The 20,403-nt window shown below is 41.1% G+C and overlaps 5 protein-coding genes across 7 annotated transcripts in view; 3 read left to right on the top strand and 2 right to left on the bottom strand.

Annotated features, from left to right (window-relative positions):
• The window catches only part of LOC129748146 (uncharacterized), a 96,755-nt gene extending 95,429 nt beyond the window's left edge, over positions 1-1,326 (top strand). Inside the window, exons 1-3 of one of the 2 annotated variants that reach the window (XM_055742649.1) lie at positions 207-336; positions 405-516; positions 586-1,326. In XM_055742649.1, the coding sequence (XP_055598624.1) occupies positions 455-516; positions 586-1,192 (669 nt within the window). In that variant the 5' untranslated portion in view covers positions 207-336; positions 405-454 and the 3' untranslated portion in view covers positions 1,193-1,326. Of the gene's footprint in view, positions 1-206; positions 337-402; positions 517-585 lie in introns of those variants that run through there. The other variant, XM_055742650.1, reaches the window with a different exon arrangement.
• Positions 1,327-1,545: 219 nt separating this feature from the next.
• LOC129748145 (exosome complex component RRP40) lies at positions 1,546-2,507 on the bottom strand. Its single transcript, XM_055742648.1, has 2 exons — positions 2,363-2,507; positions 1,546-2,301 (listed from the first exon to the last, which is right to left on the bottom strand). The coding sequence occupies exon 2, from the start codon at positions 2,292-2,294 to the stop codon at positions 1,578-1,580; it is 717 nt and encodes a 238-aa protein (XP_055598623.1). The 5' UTR covers positions 2,295-2,301; positions 2,363-2,507; the 3' UTR covers positions 1,546-1,577.
• Positions 2,508-9,090: 6,583 nt separating this feature from the next.
• Positions 9,091-10,473, top strand: LOC129747655 (zinc finger matrin-type protein 5). Its single transcript, XM_055741957.1, has 3 exons — positions 9,091-9,401; positions 9,682-9,819; positions 9,886-10,473. Exons 1-3 carry the CDS (start codon positions 9,275-9,277, stop codon positions 10,125-10,127), a joined length of 507 nt encoding a protein of 168 aa, XP_055597932.1. The 5' UTR covers positions 9,091-9,274; the 3' UTR covers positions 10,128-10,473.
• LOC129747653 (solute carrier family 12 member 9) lies at positions 10,182-14,307 on the bottom strand. Of its 2 annotated transcripts, none has more exons than XM_055741956.1 (7): positions 13,912-14,307; positions 13,714-13,848; positions 12,027-13,647; positions 11,589-11,966; positions 11,290-11,368; positions 11,101-11,231; positions 10,182-11,041 (listed from the first exon to the last, which is right to left on the bottom strand). In XM_055741956.1, exons 1-7 carry the CDS (start codon positions 14,198-14,200, stop codon positions 10,843-10,845), a joined length of 2,832 nt encoding a protein of 943 aa, XP_055597931.1. In that variant the 5' UTR covers positions 14,201-14,307; the 3' UTR covers positions 10,182-10,842. The 2 variants fall into 2 exon arrangements, with proteins under 2 accessions (XP_055597931.1, XP_055597930.1); XM_055741955.1 differs by having other exon boundaries at positions 10,183-11,041; positions 11,290-11,386.
• Positions 14,308-17,572: 3,265 nt separating this feature from the next.
• Positions 17,573-20,403, top strand: part of LOC129741676 (uncharacterized) — a 14,772-nt gene continuing 11,941 nt past the window's right edge. The window contains exon 1 of the mRNA XM_055733423.1: positions 17,573-20,388. Within this exon, the coding sequence (XP_055589398.1) occupies positions 17,573-20,388 (2,816 nt within the window). The remainder of the gene's footprint in view (positions 20,389-20,403) is intronic.

Below are 20,403 nucleotides of genomic sequence, written 5' to 3'. Positions count from 1 at the left end.
TTTCTGTAAGATCATCCTTGACCTGATATAATGAAATTTTACAAAAAGGTTATCGTCACTTATAGTACTTTGAAACTAAATATGATCGTCACTGACGATAAACATTAATTACCAATTACAACAAATTACTAAGTCAAGTCTTGAAACAGAAGCTGCAGTTCAATCAATCAAAAATTGTAATTAACTTAAGTTCAGTGCAGTGTTACATTTTTAAAGGATGGTTTTGTAAGGTTTTGTAACTTCACATCACCATCACGCACACATATTCACTTAACTGACGGTTCAATGAGCGCCTTGAAAAGCAAATAAAACAACAGCTTCGTCCCAGAAAGGAAGGTGTGTATGGTTCGGATAGTTAAATTTTTAGAATTAATTATTGGACTTCTTTAAATACTTTTTTGTAGAAAATGTGTGCCTGCTATTGCGTCTAAATCTGTTTTCTCGAAGAATCTCAATGGATATAACAGCAGCCAATTTACTAGCCAGTATTGAAAACACCGAAAATTCAACAATAAGGTAAATATAATTTTAGTTTATCTGTAATTTTAAGACCACAATAGTCAACCTGTTTTTTTTTATTTCCAGTAATAACATTGAGCAAGTTGATCTTCCATTCATAATGTCGGCTCTGGAGCAGAATCTCAGTATAACCGACGACGAAGCACGAGAAATCAACACCGATTCGGATGACGAGGATGAAGAAGAGCCAAGCTGCAGTTCACCACACATGAACCGAATCCAGAAGCGAAGGTCACTTCGGACCAAATCAATCGATCGAAAACTTCATGGTATCAAACGGCGTACAATTGCCAAACCGACCAAGCTGCCTATCAGTTTGAACGCCTCGGAAAACGAGATTCGTAACTATTACATGATTAACAGCCGCGGGGCCAATGTAAGGTCAACTAACCTGGAAACCATTTTCGAAGAAGGATCCCCGTCGGCGTTGAAAGCAAAATATTTTGGAAAGGCCAAAGTGCGCCGCAGCCTCAATTGTTCCGATGGATTCAATGTGTCCAAAACAACCGCAAAGGCACGCAAGAATCGTGTCCGCCGGAAGCTTGGCGGAATGCCCAAAATGGAACGGATGAATATGGATGCGTTCCTGGAGCGACTCAAGGCGCTACAGGGTGAAGGAGAGGATGATGTAACATCAGCCTTGGTGGATCCTAAATTGAACCACACAATATGACTATATTTTAGCGTTAATGTTTTTCTGAACCACTTTAAATGGTACAAAACCGTATGTCGACTGAATTCGTTAGTTATATTCCATGTGTACCGATACAACACCGATATGTCCAAATAAACCTTTTTATTTCTTAACTTTGCTTTTAGTTTCTAATTCAATCTTCCGTAAACTTTTCATAAGTTAAAATTATAATTAATTCACCTGATCACGATCGAGCTACTTGGGTGTGCTATAACAAAATTACATGGGTACAACACAGTGCAACACTGAATTTCGAGCGAGAGTCATCAAGACTGTTTTTATTCAGGGGTAATATCGGAAATATTTGCAAATAAAACATTTATTGCAACATGTAGTTTGTTAGTCCTTTATTAAATTTCTTTTGTTAAGAGAATCCCGCAACGTAACTTCCTATATCGTCGCAAAGTTGTTTCAATTCGCTGTCATCCTTGTACTCAACTGCCAGGATTGCATTCCCAATGGCTATAGTTTGCTTAACCGTTTTCCCTTTTATCCAAATGCGGCCATTCATTCCTGCCGCCATCTCGAAGGCCATTTCTTTGGCTAACAGATCCAAAAATGTACACTTGGGATTCAAAATTTTTCGCACCAAATTGATGCTACAGTTAAAAACGAAACCTTCTTGCAGCACTCCCAGTTTTCCCTTTTTTCCATGTGAGTCCACGCAAATTAGTTCCGGTTCCAAATCTCGGTTGGCGATTAGAAGTCGGGCACAGATTGCATCTCCTACACTGACGTCCGGTCGATTCTTCTTGGTGGCTCCTTCGAAAGCCATATAGGACAAAGACGCCGGTTCGCTGGCTCCAATGTCTACCCGAAATATGTCCCCGGCCTTCTGTGTGACTATTCCGATTACGATTTCAGCTCGATTAGGAACGTATCGTTTCTGATGACAATCGACCCAGAATGTATTAGGAGCTTTCTTTCGAAGAACACCACTTTTACAGACCAGTACCAAATCGTCACGGTCCTGTCGTAGTCCGGGTCCTAGAATCACGTTCTTGTTCGCTTTTGCTAGCTCGATCGCTTCCTGCACCCGGAATCCGGGCAAAACAGGAGCGTTGACGGCGGCTAACATCATGATGTATCTTAAATCATTAACGACAGCGTTTAAACAAAACTTGACAGATACTTTTTTAATATAGTTACCGTAATCGTAGTTCAATTATTATAAATATTTTACGGAATTCACAAGAAAAATGGAAAGCTGTTGATGTGTTCTTCTTCTTCTTCTTCTTCTATTCGTGGTTTCTCTGAAACCACCTTTGGATCGGCGGCTATGGCCATATATCCAGCGGTATTCGTGAGGAGGCAACTTATGAATTTGTCACAGTGTTTCTTTTTAGAGGTTTTTCAATTTCTACTAATAATTTATATGTTCATTCTTGAGTTTTTGAGGAATTCAACTATTTCTTTGAGGAGCAATACGTTTTTTGTTCTTAGCAATTCTGCAATAGTTTGAAATCTACAGTCAAAGCTAAATTTTGCGCGTATGTCTTTGAATTTGTTGCAATGGAGAATAATATGTTCGGCGGTTTCTGGTAAATCACACAGGTCACAATTTGGACTGTCTACTAGTTTAAACTTGTACAGCCAGTATTTGCTGTAGTCGTGTCCAGCCATCAATCTATTGAGTGTTCGAGTTTCGGTGTTCGTTAATTCTAGTTTCTGGTACCATGGTTTTTCACATAGATTTGGTTGTATGTTAAAAAATTTTAGCCCTTTTGAAAATTCTTCGGCGTAGTTTCGATACCATTCGTTTGCTCTGGTTTGTTTTGTTTTTTGGAAAAATAGGTAGGAATCTTTTAAAAGCATAACGTTTTGTATCTTACCAACGTTATTTGATTCAGCTCCGTTTTTAGCCAACTCGTCTGCTAGATCATTTCCCTGGAGATCTATGTGGCTGGGAATCCATTGGATAGCTATATTGAGCTCTCTGCAAGATTTCAGAATATCATCTACAATTTTTCTGCGGTTGTTTAGGTTCAGATGGTTTTCAAGCAATGTGCACGACGACAGAGAATCCGTAAGTATAACGGATTTGTTCAATCTGGCTCTTCTTATTTCTTCGGTTGCTATGTCGATTGCAATTAGTTCAGCAGTCATGATACATGTTTCTTGGTCGAGCTTCAGAGTTATTTTTCGTTTATTTGACTCAACATATATTCCAATTCCGCAATTCTCACCGATCTTGGACGCATCCGTGTAAATTCTGTGAAACTGTTTATAACGACTATTCAGAATTCCTAAAACAGCCTGTTTGAGGACTCGGGGATTTGTGTTTATCTTTGAGCAGCGAATTCCTATTTCTGTTGAGATGTTCACATCGATTGTCGTAGTTTGTACGATGGGACTTATGCGATTGAAGATATCTCGGTGTTCCAGGAACAGTCGTTCCACATAGCTGAGCTTTTTGGGGTCGTTTTGGTACCCTATCACACCTTCTAATTGCTTGTAGACTGGGTTCTTGTAATGGACGATTCTAGAGATTTCTTTGCATGTTACATAGTCGTTCCTTAAGTGCCACGGTTCCTGTCCGGCAATGGCTAGTAGTGTGTTCTTGGGAGTAGACTTGCTACAACCGTTAGCCTTGCGCATTGCATCGTTTAGAGTAACTTGTATTTTTTCTTTGTTGCTCTTACTAGCGTTTCCTACGACTGAAGTTCCGTATTCAGCTGTACTACGGAGGAGTGCGTTAAAAACTATTGTCATGGTTGTGGGGTGGCCTCCACCACGTATGCCACATATAACTTTCATCATCTTCGAACGCTCCTGCATTTTTTGGATAGTTTGTTTGATGTGGTTTCCAAAGCCCAAGATTCGGTCTACATGGATTCCCAAGTATTTATGGCTTCTGACCATTTCCACTGGTTCGTTGTTGATTCGTATGTTAAGTTTTTGTCTCCCTCCTCGAAAAAGCAAAATTTTTGTTTTCGTCGCGTTAATTTGAAAATTCAATTCATTGGCTTTTAAGACGAACTCGGTTAATAGATCTTGTGTTTTTTTCTCAACTGCTTCTAGCGTTCTCCCTCTCGTTATGAGAGCAAAGTCATCAGCAAATTGAATGAGTACAGCGTCTTCGTCCTGAATCAGATGTAAATCAGAGGTGTATATGTTGAATAACGAAGGGGACAGCACATCACCTTGAGGCAACCCATTGCTGATGATCCGCGTTACATAATGTTGTCCAACCTGAATGGTCAACTTCCTATTTCTAAGAAAGGAACCAACCCAGACTACCAGTTCCGGTGGAAATCGTTGCTTGCCCATGATGGTCTCAAGGGTTTCAGTTTTGACCGCGTTGAACGCGTTCGTAAGGTCAATAAAGACAGTCGCAGTGATAAAGTTTCTCCTCTTATTTTCTTTCACAGTATTGACCAAAAAGTTTATGCATGTTGATGTAGATACCGTTTTTCTGAAACCGAACGAATTGTCTGACAGAATTTTGCAATTATCTATGTGGGCTTGAATTTTTTCTAAGACTGCGCTATTTAAAAGTTTGGTTAAGGTCGGGACAAGTGAGATTGGCCGTTTGCCTTCAATAGTGCATTGATCTTTGCCATGTTTCGGTATGGCGATAACTTTTATTTCCTTGAGTTGATCAGATAGTGATCCAGAGATAAACATTTTGTTCAGGTCCTCGATGACGATATCTCTGATTGAAGGATTTAGGTGTTTTAGCATACCGTAGGTTATTTGGTCGTTAGACGGCGCAGATTTGCTCTTCTTTCGGTGTAGTATTTTGTTCCATAGGTCCGAGGTCATAATGTTATATTGGCACGTCCGTCCATAGGTTGGAGGAATGTCAAAGTCTATGTCATTATTTCCAAAATGCAGATTCATGAACCTTTCGGCCATGTCGATATCCTCCTGCACTGGGTTAGTCACTCTTCGTTTTTTGTTGTTACCTGCAATTTTGTTCACTTTTTCCCAAAGTATCTTTGAGCTAATTTGCGGATCAATACTTGACGCAAATTCCTCGATACTTTTTCTCATCGATTCTTTTTTAGTTCGGATAAAAAAAGCTCTGGTTTTCTTAACCAAGATAGCATTATCTATTGTGCTTTGAGTATTAAAGTTCCTGAGGGCTTCTGTTTTCTTTTGCCATGCTTCTTCGACCTTCTGATCCCACCAAATTTTAGGAACATATTTACTTTTTTTTCTGTTGTTCTTAATAGTATTTTTAATTTTTTCTTTTAGACTGTCTAAGCTGTTGACTTCCCCGCAGTGTAGCGCAAATATATCTTCGTAGATCTTTTGATAGTTTGTGTAAAAGCGAGCATCATTTGATTTACAATCTGTGATTTCCATTTCTATCATCAAGTGTTGGCTGCAACCGATTGACTGATGATGTAATGTCCATTTGGTTACCGAGAACAGGTTAGCAGAGCATAATGAAATATCAATCGCTGTTGATCTTCTACCTATTTCCAGTGGCACGAAAGTTTTTCCACCAGTGTTCAATAGAGTTAGATTTGAACTATTTATCATGCTCGTTAGAAACGAACCTTTTGTGTCAGTCTTATCGTCGCCCCAAGTTGGATGATGGCAATTAACATCTCCGCCGAAAATCACTCGTGAGTATTGGCTAAGTTGTAGGAATATTGAATGTATGTTGATTTCAAACTCGTTCCTATCGATGTGGGGGGCTATATAAATGACCGCCACCACTAAGTCGAACTTTGTTAGTTTGATGGCAGCTATTTGGATAAGATCGGAAGTAACAGTTATGGTAAGTTGGATATAATTAATAGAATGGTTTAGAAAAATTCCCACGCCACCATATCCGTCGTTTCGGGAAACTAGAATTTGATGGAAACCTGTTATGTGATTTTCTCTTTTATTTTCTTCGCCTGGTTTGGTCCATGTTTCTGACAATAACGCGACTTCGTAGTAATTCCCCGAGAGTACCCGGTGTATCTCTTTTTTGTTTTTGTTCAGACTTTGAATATTTGACTGTAATATTTTCATTTTCTATTGTTCTTTATTTGTATTGCTTATTGTTATAAATTCTAAATTATTAGGATTTAGCTTACCTCTGTCTATCATCCCTGTGACAAATTTCGAGAAATGTTCTGCTTGGTTACTTGCCTTGTCGTCGAGCCGCTGTTGTTTGCTTGATGACGGTGTGGCTGTTGTTTCTTCCAGTACCGGGTTGTTGGCTGCCTTGTTTTGTTGAATCCTTCTTAAATTGAACTTGAAACGCTCTGCCTCGGTGGTTTTGTACTTATTGAAAAGTGCTACTCCGTTTTGATTTTTGTTGATTTGCTTTTTCCTCTCCTCGAATACCGCTACCCCATTGCTTATGATTGGGGAGTTAGACCTTTCAGCTTCTCTCTTACGGCGAATTGTTCCTCGATCAGTGTTTCGTTGTTGGTATTTTCCTGCTGTCATGCTTGCATACGTTTCTTCCGGTGTCGGTTCCTGAGCAAAATCCACTAAAGCCTCATAACGGTTTTGTGTTTTAATAGGGAACTGCTCCATTGCTTCAACCGTCGTTAAGCTAGTGCGGGCTAAGATAGCTTGGATGTTGTTCTGTCGGTTTCTTTCGGGGCATTTAGGATCCGTGGTTGCGTGTTGGGTACGGCAGTGTAAGCATTTTACATCTTGTGTGCATTTGTCGTAATCCTCTGGAGTCAAATGTACCTTGGTACATTTTTGACATCTTTGCTTACTCTTGCAATTATCGGTACGGTGATTGTACCGCAGGCAATTCATACATATTACAGTTTTCCTGTAGAAAGCTCTAACGTACACTGAACAGTGGAATATTTTGATTGATTCTGGAAGTTTTTTTGTTCTAAAAAGGATGCTGACCCGTTGCGTGGGTTCCTTTTTCTTTTTTTCGTTATCCCAGCGAGTTAGTCGTTGTACTTTAATAACAGGGTACTCACATTGGATTCCTTCCAAGATTTCCTCATCCGTTATGTCCTCGGGAACTCCAGCTACGACACCGGAAACTGCAATCAAGTGTTGTGGTATATATGCTCGATAGTTTTGTTCCATAAGCATCTTATCGTTGGTAAGACGGTTCGCTATCTGGAAGTTATTTAGATATACCATAGCCTTGTAACGACCTACACTTTTAAGGTCCAAAATATGTGCCTTATAGAGCATCATTTTGCGCAGGGTATTTGCAAGAGCAAGCTTGTTGATTTGGGTTTTCTGGTTTTTCTCAATTACTTCTACTAACACTCGAAACGGGCCTTGTTCCCCGGCTTCATACTGGTAATTGATTTTACTTCTTTCTTTTCGTACATTTTCTTCTTTATTTTCACCGATATTTCGGGCTTTTGAGGTTGCGTTGGATTGACTGGGATTGTCCGTGTCTTGATCTTCTTCATTTTTGATTTTCTCTTTTTGATTACACTTTCATTGCTTGAAATGAATGTAACCTCACTTTTCTTTTCCAACTATCACTGGCGTCTCTTTCGCCTTTTAATGGCTAAACAATTTCAAATTTGCACTCAATTTTACGATTATCCAGTCGACACTATTTTTTGCTACTGAAAAACTTCCAAATATCCGAAAAACTTCCAATATTTACGGCACAAACTGAACTTTTCGAAAATACGTGTGGTCGCGACGACGGTTAACGATCGAAAAAAGGCTGTTGATGTGCATGAGCAAAGCGTGCGTACTTTTTAAAACATCGACATGTTTTGCTATGATTAATTTGTTTTGCTTATTTAGAGCAAACGCACCAATGAGTGAGTATACGCGGCCCGGTTTTGCTCATTTCAGCGGCCCGGTTTTAGGATACACACTCTTTCGCGCACCAGTTGGGTGAGCATCGCGGGCGAGTCTTAACTGTTACACTGAAAAAGGGAATTAAAAAATCATTCATATTAATAAATTCAAAGCGGCAGTTATTTATTCATTCGAAAATAAATTATTTTTTCAATTGTATTCAAATATTGCACTGTGTTATGGTTAAAAAGATACATTAAATGCTATGCATTGAATTTTTTTCATAGTTTAAAAAATTTTTTAAACAGTTGCCTGATATTTTTTTAAATTAGATTCTTACGAACTCGTTCTGTTTATTTTTAAGAAATTGTACAATATCGTACGTGGAATAATCATGAAATTCAACCTTATATCGATACTCCCTTCGGGCCCTAGAAAAAACCACCCTATGTTTCAGTGAGAGATGTGCTGGCCGTGACTTGGGCCCCATTTTCGAAATATACCTTTTCCTCTTCTAAAAAAAGTGATGAATAAAGAAGTTCCTTAAAAACCTTATATCGATATACGTTCACAAATGGTTATAGTATTTTATAAACTGTTTAGGAAATCTTAACTGTTCTAAACTGTTAAGAGATCTTTAGAAAAATAATTCGCATATGGTGCCACCCAGACAGTCATCAAAAATCCCAAAGCACATTTCCAGTTAAGTTACCATGCGATCATTACTATTTTGTTATTTTAAATTGAATTTATCATGCATTTTATTCAACATTTTGTAAAATAAAGAATATCATCAATAAACATTTAGTAGTCTATAATTTTTCAGTGCATGTTTGCTCTCGCCCCTTTCTTGTGAGCAAATTTGGTGACTTTGTCGGTCCCGACGGCAACGGCCCTATTTTGCTCACCCATATACTAACCCCCGGTGCGGTATAAAAGTGATTAAACTCGTGAGCATTTTCACTTTGCTCGCGATTGCTGCGGATGCCCTTATTCGTGTTCAGTACATCCATGCTGCTGCCATCTGGATAGCTTGCGAACGAAAGTGACAAAGTGTCATCATTCGAGTTGTTGTCAGACTTTGTTTTTTTTTAATGTGCATGAGAGCTTTGGAAAATCTTGAAAACTTTACTGAAAACATGAACAATTATCATAAGGGATTTCATATTATTATTTAATATTTTCAGTTTTGTTGAATATATCTACCAAATTTCGTTATTGCAAATCGTCAATAACCAACAAGCACAATAGCTATAGTATATGCGAGTTCGATAAAAAGCAACTAGCATATGCGAGTTTGCTATAAAAAGGCAAAAAAGTCAAAACGCTTATTTCATAAAATATTTTTTTAAAAAACCCAAATGTTGAATCATGGGCAGAAAATATTACTGTGACTATTGCGACCGGCATATTGAACGAGATCCGGTCATAGTTAAAAAGCATAACGACGGAATCCCACATCAACGTAACAGAGCGGAGCATTACAAATCATTTCAAGGTAAGAACCTATAAAAATATAGAATTAATAAAGATAGATAAAATTTATATTTAATATAGAGCGAGGAAGAATGACATACATAAATGGGTTAAACTCCTATCAAAAACAAAAAAAAATATTTAATATAAAATTCAGCTATTTATTGAATTATACAAGGCGCATTAGTTGAAATACGTTCCCATAAAAGTTGTCTTTCGTGTGATAGTATGTAGGCAATCTATGTATCAAACAATTTCTAAAGAACCATCACTTTCATATTTTTTTTAAAATAATGTTTCAGATGCAAAACAAATTATATCAGAATCATCTAAGAAGAAAACCTGTAGAACCTTGTTATTAGGACAAGAATGTATCTACGGGTCAAACTGCCGTTACAATCATTACACATCGGACCAATTACAACAACTACAGCAGCAAGGTAGAGCAAATGAAATGAATATCTTTTATACATAAATATTTTTAACTATTGATTTAATTCAAACAGTTAATTGGAATGAAAATCAAAAGCGTAAACGCACAGCGGAGCAGATTGTAAAACTTGATTCCGCCGATGCCATCGTAGATACCTTCCTGCAGCATCGCACAAAACGAAAGTACAAGACGCCGGCGGATTGGCCCGCATTTTGGAGCTATCCAGACGAACTGAAAGAATGTGATTTGCCGCCGTCGCTGCTGGAAATCGATTTTCAACGGCTGAAGTCTTGTCAGTATGCCACATGGGGCTGATAAACTGTGTGGCGCTTTTCTTTCGAATAAATCACACAGTTGTATTTATTAATAAAATATATTAGACATCTAAATAGATTTACTTTATTATCAGTTCCATTGGTATACCAACTCCCATCATCTGAATAACTCTCGAAATCAGCACACATTGGATGAAGAACCAGAGTTGAGTTCACTTGTACGGTTTTTTTATAGATCACAATTAGAATGATATCGAATGTAATACTCTTTTGCTTTCCGTTCCTGTTCCACGCTTTGCTTTGCTCATTACTACGACCAGCAATTTGTTCCGATCAAATAGATAAATATGCCGCATAAAACTAGTAAAACTGGTGTGTTGTTTTATTCTACGCCGAACATAACAGATACAAGTAATAAATATATATATAAAAAAATGCTTCATCTATTTGTGTATTGATAGCTTCCGTGTCCATCAACTTGGAAGAATAATTTTCAGCTAAGCTATTTGAATGCTATACCATTCTAGGGAGCATTTTTCAAAACATGTTGGGTTTACTAGGTGGCAATAATTGCTAATGTCTTTCTAAGATCGCTAATTGCACACAACTTATTCACAAACACAGTAGAATGACAAAACGTGCATTATTTAATTGAGAAACGAGGATGCTGCGTTTTCGTTTGAACGTGTGACAGTGAGAATTTGTGTTGTTCTGTATTCTTATATGAAATACATACTTGTTAGTGTGCTCAACGTTTAAAGCGTAGTCGAGGTCACAGCATTAACACCGTGGACCAATATCGTCGGCGGAAGATCGTACGTTAGTTCTGTTAGCAGATCCAGATAGTGGTGGCACTTTTCCTTATAGTCAATAGTAGACAGTTTCGGTGGAGCCGGAAGGTACATGAATGTGACTGCTGTTGCGTTCGATTTGTCCCGAATTATTTGATTTATTCTACAATTGGAAAAAGGAGTAAATCTTATGTCCATTATTTACTGAATGTTGTGAAGTACCTTTGCATGTAAAGCTTGGAGCGGTTTATGCTTTCTTCGGTCATCACCTTGTTGCTGTCACTATTGCTGGTAAACTGTTTTAGAATTGCTCTATGCTTAGGGAAATCGATGTCCTTATTCCACTCGGGTAACTGAAAAACAAAATTACTTTTATCTTGCCCTAACATTGAACATGAGATCATTACTCACCTTATGAATGGTGGAAGATATTCTAAGAGACTTAAGCAATTGACTTAATCGATGCTCTGCTGGCCGTTCAAATGGTGCGCTGTTTGTTTGAAAATTACTGTTAGCCGCGATTGACGCACAGAAAGAACAAGTTTATGGTTTTTTCAACGCGTTGACGGAACACACGTGATGGTAGATGGTTGTATAGTCGAGCACAGAACGTTGGTAAATTACAAAAAAAAAATACAATCACAATATGGAAACACAGAGACGAATCGAATGATCAATAAATTACGATTAGAGCATGTGGTATCACTTACCTGTTTTCCGCTGGGGGTTCAGATTCACACAGGAACACTCGTAACTCTAGCTTCTTCCACACTGGCAACATGTTGATGATACATGCCAATTGCAGCATAAATTGGGACACCACATTGAAAGGATCCTCGTTTTTCGGCTCAAAAATGTTAACCGGCCACACATCGATGTACCGAATGTGGTTACTCTTGGCAATCATTTGCTTATCCAATCGGTGAAAATGCCTACAGAGACAGATATTCTTCTTCATCCGTAGAACATCGTCAATAATTTGGACGTAATCCGTTGGTAGCAGAGACTTTTGTTCTCCATTTCCTCGATAAGGAAAAAGTTTGATACCTTCAGAGTCAAATTTTTCAGTTTTATACGGGGAATGTTCGCTAGAAGTCATAAAAATAATTAAGCTATGAACAGACTATAGGAAAATATACAGAACTTACTGCTCCAGGAAGTCCTTGGATGATTCTTCATCATAAAAACCAAGAATGATGGTGTTTGGTTTCATCGCTCCCATACCGGAAATTCGTGTCAAATGTTGAATTCCTTCTCGGATTGTCTTGGCAAGGGTCAGCTCCACGAAGGCTTTCACCTTCATGTGGTCAATTAGTGACAACCATTGGGTATATTCTTCGATTGTTGGGTCATTGGATGAGTCGTTTTCAGAGAATTCTCCTAGCTTCACGTGTCCGATGACGTACAAACCACCTTTCTTCATGTCGTTGACAAAATGTATTAACGGGCAACATGATCGTGGACTCGAAATAAGCAAAAGCATCTGAGGGCGCCAAAATTTGACATGATCTTTGCGCGAGTCCAACATGAGCAGATACTTGCGAACCTGATGGAACATCAAGGCCTGTGAGATGGAGCCCCACTGAGCTCCTTGCGAGGCGGGAGAGAACAAATGCAGCGCTATCACCAAGATCAGGCAAAGAATAACACTGGACGAAGCGTAGATTGGGTTGATTACAAACATCATGACCCCTGTTCCAACTAAACCGACGAATGCTGTGTGCCAGGTGAAATATTTATACGTTGGTCTGAAGTTAGGGGCTCCGGTTATTTCGATTCCTAGACAAGCCAAATTAGTTGCCAAATATGCCAGCATGAATAGAACCGAGTTGATCTGAGCAATAGTATTCAACGATCCTATCAGTAATATAGCTTCCACCAAAATCCAACTGGCAATGACTGCAGTTATGGGATTGTTTTTGTAGGTTCCACGAATAACAAAATTCAGCAACGATCCAAATACTTTATCTTTGGCGAGCGCTTCTAAAACTCTGCTGGACCCAATAAGATTGCTTAAGCCCGTCGAGAATGTTGCCGTTAGAATACCGATAGTTACGAAAGTGGGCCATACATTAATCGGTCCTAAAAACAGAAAATTATTTTGCAGCAAAAATGTTGACGTTGTTGCAGCCATAAACACTGACAATGCAATGTAGCACAAGAACGTGAACAGAACGGCCGATAATGTTCCAACCGGAATGCTGCGAGAAGGGTTTCTCAATTCACCGGACATGTTAGCTCCAGCCATAATTCCCGTTACTCCGGAAAACAGAACACCGAAAACGACCGCAAAGTTTACTTCATTTCCGTGTGATGTATAATCACGACCATAGTGGGCGTACAAATTCTCCATCAGTGTTGTTAAACTCAATCCACTGTAGTTGCCAAATACTCTATTGGTAGCATTCTGCACCAAAGTGTTTTCCTCTGGTATCGGTACAGAAATGTCACTCATCGACAGGAAACTGATGTAAGTGGACAGTAAACACACTACAACGACTCCCAAAATCATCATCGATGTTTTGGCAAACATTTCAGCTCCAATCAGCACCACCAATAGCATCAAGGTATTGATCGAACTGCAATACAGAAATCGCCACCATCGACCATCAGGAATTCCTTCGGTGTGACCATCAGTTGAGTGAAAGTTTTGGATGATACCTTCTGCACAACCGGAAATGGCTAAACCGCAACCCACTACATTCGCCAGAAAGAACAGTGTTCCAATAGATCCGCCAAATTCCGGACCCAAAGTGCGGCTTATCATAACTGAAAAAACAAATGATATCGGTTAATATCTATGATTATTTTGAAGATGGTTGAAATTAAACTTACAATAAACACCTCCTCCCTCGACAGCACCATTTGTGGAAATTGCACATACCGAGGATACGGTAAAAAGCAAAATTACGTACGCAATTATAAACTGCAACAATGTTACGTATAAGCCAGCATTCCCGACAATAAAACCTGCAAAAAATTTAGCAAAAAATATAAAAAAAAACTATTTTCCACTAACTTATCGAAGCTTACCGACTCGAATGAACACCAGAGCGCTGAACATTGAAAGCGCTACCGGACAGAACACCCCCGCAAAGGTTCCCAACGTTCGACCGGATTGAGTTTCCGGATCTGAAATGCTGCCAAACTCGACGTACCCGGCTGGGTCGGCCCTGGCAGCCGTGGACGGCTGGAATAGACTGCCAAACTGGCGCATGATCCGGGATGAACCTCCCCCATTTGCAGGTCCCGTTATCGGGCTGGATTCCGACGATTCCACCGGATCGTTGTTGGTGCTGCGAGCATTGTTAGCCGCTATCATTATCCAGCAAAGCTACAGAATCTTTAGTCCTGCGATGACGTGGATTAGCGAATATATGACTGGTTCAATCCTGAAAAGATTTAAATGAAAGGTTTTTTTTCTAATTGAACTCGACTACAAATGCAACTACATGTTCCACATAACTGTTTAGAAAACGAGCTGCTATCGTTATGTTTGGCAAAACACGCGAATGAGTCACATGCACAAACGAATGTGAATGTCGCAACCATCATGGCATAGTCGATAAGCGTGAGATCATATCACTTCCCGTATTATGCGAATGGCGACACGTAAAGTTAGTATTGGCTTTCATAATTCAAACAAAATTTAATTTGAAAATAAAAATACCTTGAAACCTAAAACTAAACTGTTTTCTTAAAAAGAATTGAGAATATTTTAAGAGTTGAGATTGAGAATATTTATAAAAAGAGAAAACAACATAATGTAGATATTGATGTTTGAGTTCTTGTTTGTTACTATTGCTCCTCGGATACTAACTTATTTTAAATTGCTTTTCAATTTATTGAGCTACTTCCTTGAATGTTTGTGTCACAACCGTCCGGAGTGAAGCACCTTTCACTAATAGCCACTTTGCCACTTGCCGTCAATCAGAATTTTGAATCACGAAATGTGATCAAAGTAACCGCAGGTCTTTACTAACGAAAAATCATAAGCAGAGCAAGTGTGCGAGTGAATTGTGTGCCGAGGTAAAATTGTGAAACGTTTAAGCAAATATTGTTTGTAAATCCTAATTTTTCCTAATTTAGTAAGATAGTAGCTACAAGCAGTTGTGAGTGGTAGAAACATTCGTTAGACCATAATAATTATATGTACTACCAATCAGGTAAATTTATACAGTAGCATAGATAAATTGTAACCTAACCTAAACTAATCTTCCCAGCTCACGTGCTGCACGAAAGCATACGAAACACGTGCTACCAAAGTTGCGAGCACAGATTAGGCAGAAGGGAACTAAACGTAAGTCATTTATTTCACTTAACTATAAAAACGATTCGAACCAAACGAAATCATGAACTATGTGGCAATTAACGTAGGAATTTTCTTTGTAATTTTCTCTGAAGGAATTTATTAACGCCACCGAATAAAACAAGATATTGTCAAATAAAGGTCGTTTTAACAAATCGGAAAATTCAATTCCTCTGTCTGTCGCTCACGCAACAATTTTAATAAATTCGTTTACGATCGGGGGCTCATTCTGTCGGTATGTCTAACAAGCGGGGAACTGTGGAAGTGAGCTGCACTGTGTGCCGTCAGCCGGACGATAGTCGCATGGTAGCATGCGATTCATGTGAACTGTGGTTTCACTTCGCGTGTGTAAAGGAGGATTCAAGTGTTCAGGATCGGGAGTGGAACTGTGAAAAATGTCTTGTCGCAGCTAATCAAGTCCCAGCCGGCACATTAACACCAACTAACAACACCGGAGCGATACCAAAGTCGGGGCTCATGCCAACGGATTCGAGGCTGGAGGAATATGTGCAGCAGCAACTGTCAAAGCAGTTATCGGTCATGCAGGAGATGTTCGACCGAATGATGCGCGAAAAGGAAGAGCAACAGGCGAAGGAGCTCAACGATCAGCGAAAGATGTATGAGCAAAGGTTGAAGGATGCGGAGCGTAGAGTGATGGACCAAGTTTCTTCGAGGCCATGTGGTGGACCAGCAGCGGGTTCCAGGGTAGAACAAGCATCGCAAATGGCCAACGCTGGACCGATGAGAGGAGCTGTTCGTAGTCCGTCATCTGTATGGCCCCTAGGGTGCGCATCTGCGGCGAGCGCATCAGCCTATCATCAAGTCACCAGAGATGAAGCATTTTATGATGTTAGCCGAAATCAACCGTTGCCATGGCAAATAGGAGTTGGTCCTACAGCAAGCTCGACGACAAATCCACTGCCACAGGTGAATGTAGCTGAGTCAAGCCACGGCTACGATGTGCTCGCGCATGAGCTAAAGTTGCTGGAGGACAAACAAGCTTTGGAGAGAAAGCATTTGGAGGAGCGTCGTCAACTTTTGAATCGGCAATCAGTAATCGACGGAAGTGCGACTGGCGGTGGTGCCGGTTTGAATTCACAAACAACAACATTCCAGCCGAATGTCAGCAGCTTCAGTGGTACGATTGGTGGTGGTTCAAGACCACATGCCCAAGCAACGGCGTTCGAGTCAAACTATGGCGGTTCCTTCGGTGCGAATAGTATCGGAATTGGATTTCATCCTCAAGCCAGGAGTGCCGGTGGTTTTGGTGGATACCCCATGTTGAGCCAGAATCAGATTTCAGCGCGTCAAGTTTTGAATAAGGAGCTTCCCGTGTTCACCGGAAATCCAGAAGAGTGGCCTCTTTTCATTGCGAGCTTCGAGAGCTCAAGTCGAATATGCGGATTCAGCGACGAGGAAAATATGCTGCGGCTTCAGCGAAGTTTGAAAGGCAAGGCTTTGGAAGCGGTACGATGCCGTTTGTTGCATCCTCAAAATTTGGCAGGTGTGATAGAGACTTTGAGAACTCTTTTTGGAAGGCCCGAAGCTATCGTCTACACGTTCATACGCAAAATCCGAGAAATGCCAGCACCGAAGGAGGATAAGTTACAGACAGTCATCGACTTCGGCGTGGCTGTCCAAAACGTCTGTGCAGCCATTTCAGCTTCAGGTCTCGATGAGTATATGTTCGACGTAGCTCTCCTACAGGAACTAATAAGTAAACTGCCGACATCCATACGAATGAACTGGGCGTTCTATCGACAAGGACTGGCGAGAGTTACTCTTTGGGAATTCAGCGATTGGTTAGGAAAGGTGGCTACAGCGGCGAGCACCATAACGTTGCCATCGATTAATCCACCTAAAATTGAAAAGCGTGAAAGAAAGAATGAGAATTTTATTAACGTGCATTCGGAAGCCAGTGGAGGTTTTGAGAATCCTGTAAAAGAACGTTCGGTTACTGTTTCGAAGGCGAAAGGTTGCGTGTCGTGTTCAGGTGAATGCAGTGGTCTTGAACAGTGCCGGAAATTCCTTAAATTGGACATCGGGTCTCGTTGGACGATCATCAAAGAGCAGAATTTGTGCAGGAAGTGTCTGCGGAAGCATTTTGGTGCTTGTAAGGTGAAAGAACCATGCGGAAGAAACGGTTGCACGTACAAGCACAACAAGCTTCTCCATGACGATAAGCGCTACAGCAAGCCAGCGGCATCTGAGTCAACGAAGTCTAGCAACGATAACTCGCCCTCAAATTCTACAACGCAGAGTTGCAACACGCATTCAAAGGCTACTCGGAGAGTTCTGTTTCGGTATGTGCCTGTGACAATCTACGGAAAAGGAAAGCAAGTGAACACCTTTGCGTTCCTCGACGATGGATCATCTGCAACTCTAATGGAGCACGGTCTACTGAAAGAACTTGGTCTGAATGGCACCCCTTATCCATTGTGTCTTGACTGGACTGGAGGCCAAAGTCGGGAAGAAAAGGAGTCGGTTGTGCTAGCTTTGAAGATTTCCGGAACAACCGAAGCAAGTGAAGTGTTCGAATTGTCGGAGGTTCATACGGTCAAGGACCTTTCTCTACCGAAGCAGTCAGTTTCAGTTCCGCAAATGGTGACGAAGTACGGTTATCTTGATGGGTTACCCCTACGATCCTACGAAGGAGCTTCTCCACGAATCCTTATAGGGATGAACAACTGTCGCCTGGGAAGTTCTTTAAGAAGCCTTGAGGGAGATGAGAACGAGCCGATGGCATCCAAGACAAGACTTGGTTGGATATTGTATGGTCCCTGTACAGCGGAGTTTGGTGTTAACGAGTCAGACTATAGTGGTTACCATAGCTTCCACATTTGCCCGTGTAACAAAGATAGCGAGAAAGATGTTCATGAAGCCCTGAAGGAGTACTTCTCAATCGAGTCGATGGGAATCTATGGATCTTCGAGGTCACTTCTCTCTAAGGACGAAGAAAGCGCGTTGAAGATTTTGTCTACTGAAACGCGTCTTATTGGAAACCGTTACGAGACTGGATTGTTGTGGCGATACGATCAACTAAAGTTACCGAACAGCAAAGGAATGGCTCTGAAGCGTCTTGCCTGTTTAGAAAAACGACTGAAGCGAGAGCCTGAATTAGCAGCGGCTATGTCAGCAAAGATGTCCGAGTACGAGGAGAAAGGTTATATTCGGCGACTATCGATCCAGGAAAAAGCGGAGAAACATCCAAACGACTGGTATTTGCCGATATTTCCTGTTACGAATCCGAACAAGCCCGGTAAGATGCGTATCGTGTTTGACGCAGCAGCCAAAGTCAACGAAGTATCGCTAAACTCGTTCCTTCTTACGGGACCTGATCAGCTAGTATCCCTGTTAACTGTCCTCTTCAAGTTTCGTGAATTTCGCATCGCAGTCGTGGGAGACATCCGAGAGATGTTCTTTCAAGTAAAGATGAAAAAGCAGGACCAGCGAAGCCAGATGATATTGTGGCCCAATACAGCTGCAGTCGAAGATCCAGAGGTGTACGTGGTAACAGTAATGACTTTCGGAGCGGCATGTTCTCCAAGCAGTGCGCATTACGTCAAGAACCGGAACGCTGACAGATTCGAGGAACAACACCCTAGGGCAGTTCAGTGTATTAAGTACGAGCACTACGTGGATGACATGTTGGCAAGCGTAGAAACCGAAGAAGGTGCGACGAAATTAGCTGAAGAAGTTCGTTGGATTCACGCACAAGGAGGGTTCGAGATAAGAAACTGGCATTCTAACTCAAGTTACGTTATCGAAAACCTACAAGAAAAACCTACCGTGGAGAAAAACATGAGCTTCTGTCCGGAGATGTCAACGGAGAAAGTCCTCGGAATGTGGTGGGACACAACTACTGATACGTTTACGTTCAAGTTATCACCGAAACACGATGCAGAACTACTTTCCGGAGCAAGGATGCCAACGAAACGTGAAGTCTTGAGAACTTTGATGACTGTATACGACCCTATGGGACTCATCGGCAACTTTCTCATTTATTTGAAAATCCTGCTCCAGGAGATTTGGCGTTCCGGAACCGGTTGGGACGATGAGATCGACTCGAGGTTGACCGAGAAGTGGTTAACATGGATTGAAGCGCTGCCGAATGTTCGTCAAGTTACTATCCCACGCTGTTACCGAACTGTGACGTCCATCGAGTCAACCAACAGTGTGGAGCTGCATGTTTTCTGCGATGCCAGTGAAAATGGAATAGCTGCCGTTGCCTACTTTAAATTCCAAGAAGGAGATAAGGCGGAATGTGCGCTGATTGGATCAAAGACCCGTGTAGCCCCGTTGAAGTTCCTCTCTATTCCTCGTCTTGAGTTGCAGGCCGCAGTAGTTGGAGCACGCTTTGCCGATAGTATTGTCAAGTCACACAGAATGAAGATTACACGACGAGTTTTCTGGACTGATTCCCGTGATGTAGTGTGCTGGTTACGGTCTGATCATCGACGATACAGCCAATTTGTTGCGTTTAGGGTCAGCGAACTTCTTGATACCACACAAGTAGGAGAATGGAGATGGCTTCCAACTAAGCAGAACGTAGCGGATGAAGGAACAAAGTGGCAAAGATTGCCGAACTTTCAGCCGAGCAGTCGTTGGTTCCGAGAACCAGACTTCCTACTAGAACCCGAAGATTCGTGGCCTGGCGACGCTGGAGATCAAGGAACGACGATGGAAGAGATCCGTGCTAGCGTTCTTCACCACCAAGGAGCCAAACCACTGATCATCTCTTTCGAACGTTTTTCGAAATGGCAACGACTTTTGCGATCTGTCGGATACTTACACCGTTATTTCATCAACTTCCAGAACACCGTTAGAAAAACCACACTAGTGAGAGGCGCTCTGACACAGGAGGAGTTGAAATCAGCTGAGAACACAATCTACCGATGTGTTCAGCAGCAGGCTTACTCGGACGAAGTTCGATTGATACGCAGTCGAGTACAAGGAGCTTCACCCTGGGAACGTACGTTGCCGAAATCCAGTGCTCTCTACAAACTAAATCCAGTCATCGATGAGCACGGTGTTCTACGAATGCAAGGACGTATCGGCGCCTGCGAATGGGCAGATGAGGCCACGAAAAACCCAGTTATACTCCCGAGGCAACATCACGTAACAAACCTGTTGATCGCTGACTACCACGCTAAGTACCATCATCAGAATCATCAAACCGCATTGAATGAGATTCGACTTAAGTACAATATTCCTCG

This window comes from Uranotaenia lowii, chromosome 2, assembly GCF_029784155.1.
Source record: "Uranotaenia lowii strain MFRU-FL chromosome 2, ASM2978415v1, whole genome shotgun sequence".
In the NCBI taxonomy this organism is placed as follows: Eukaryota; Metazoa; Arthropoda; class Insecta; order Diptera; family Culicidae; genus Uranotaenia; species Uranotaenia lowii.
This window is presented reverse-complemented; position numbering and strand designations above follow the sequence as displayed.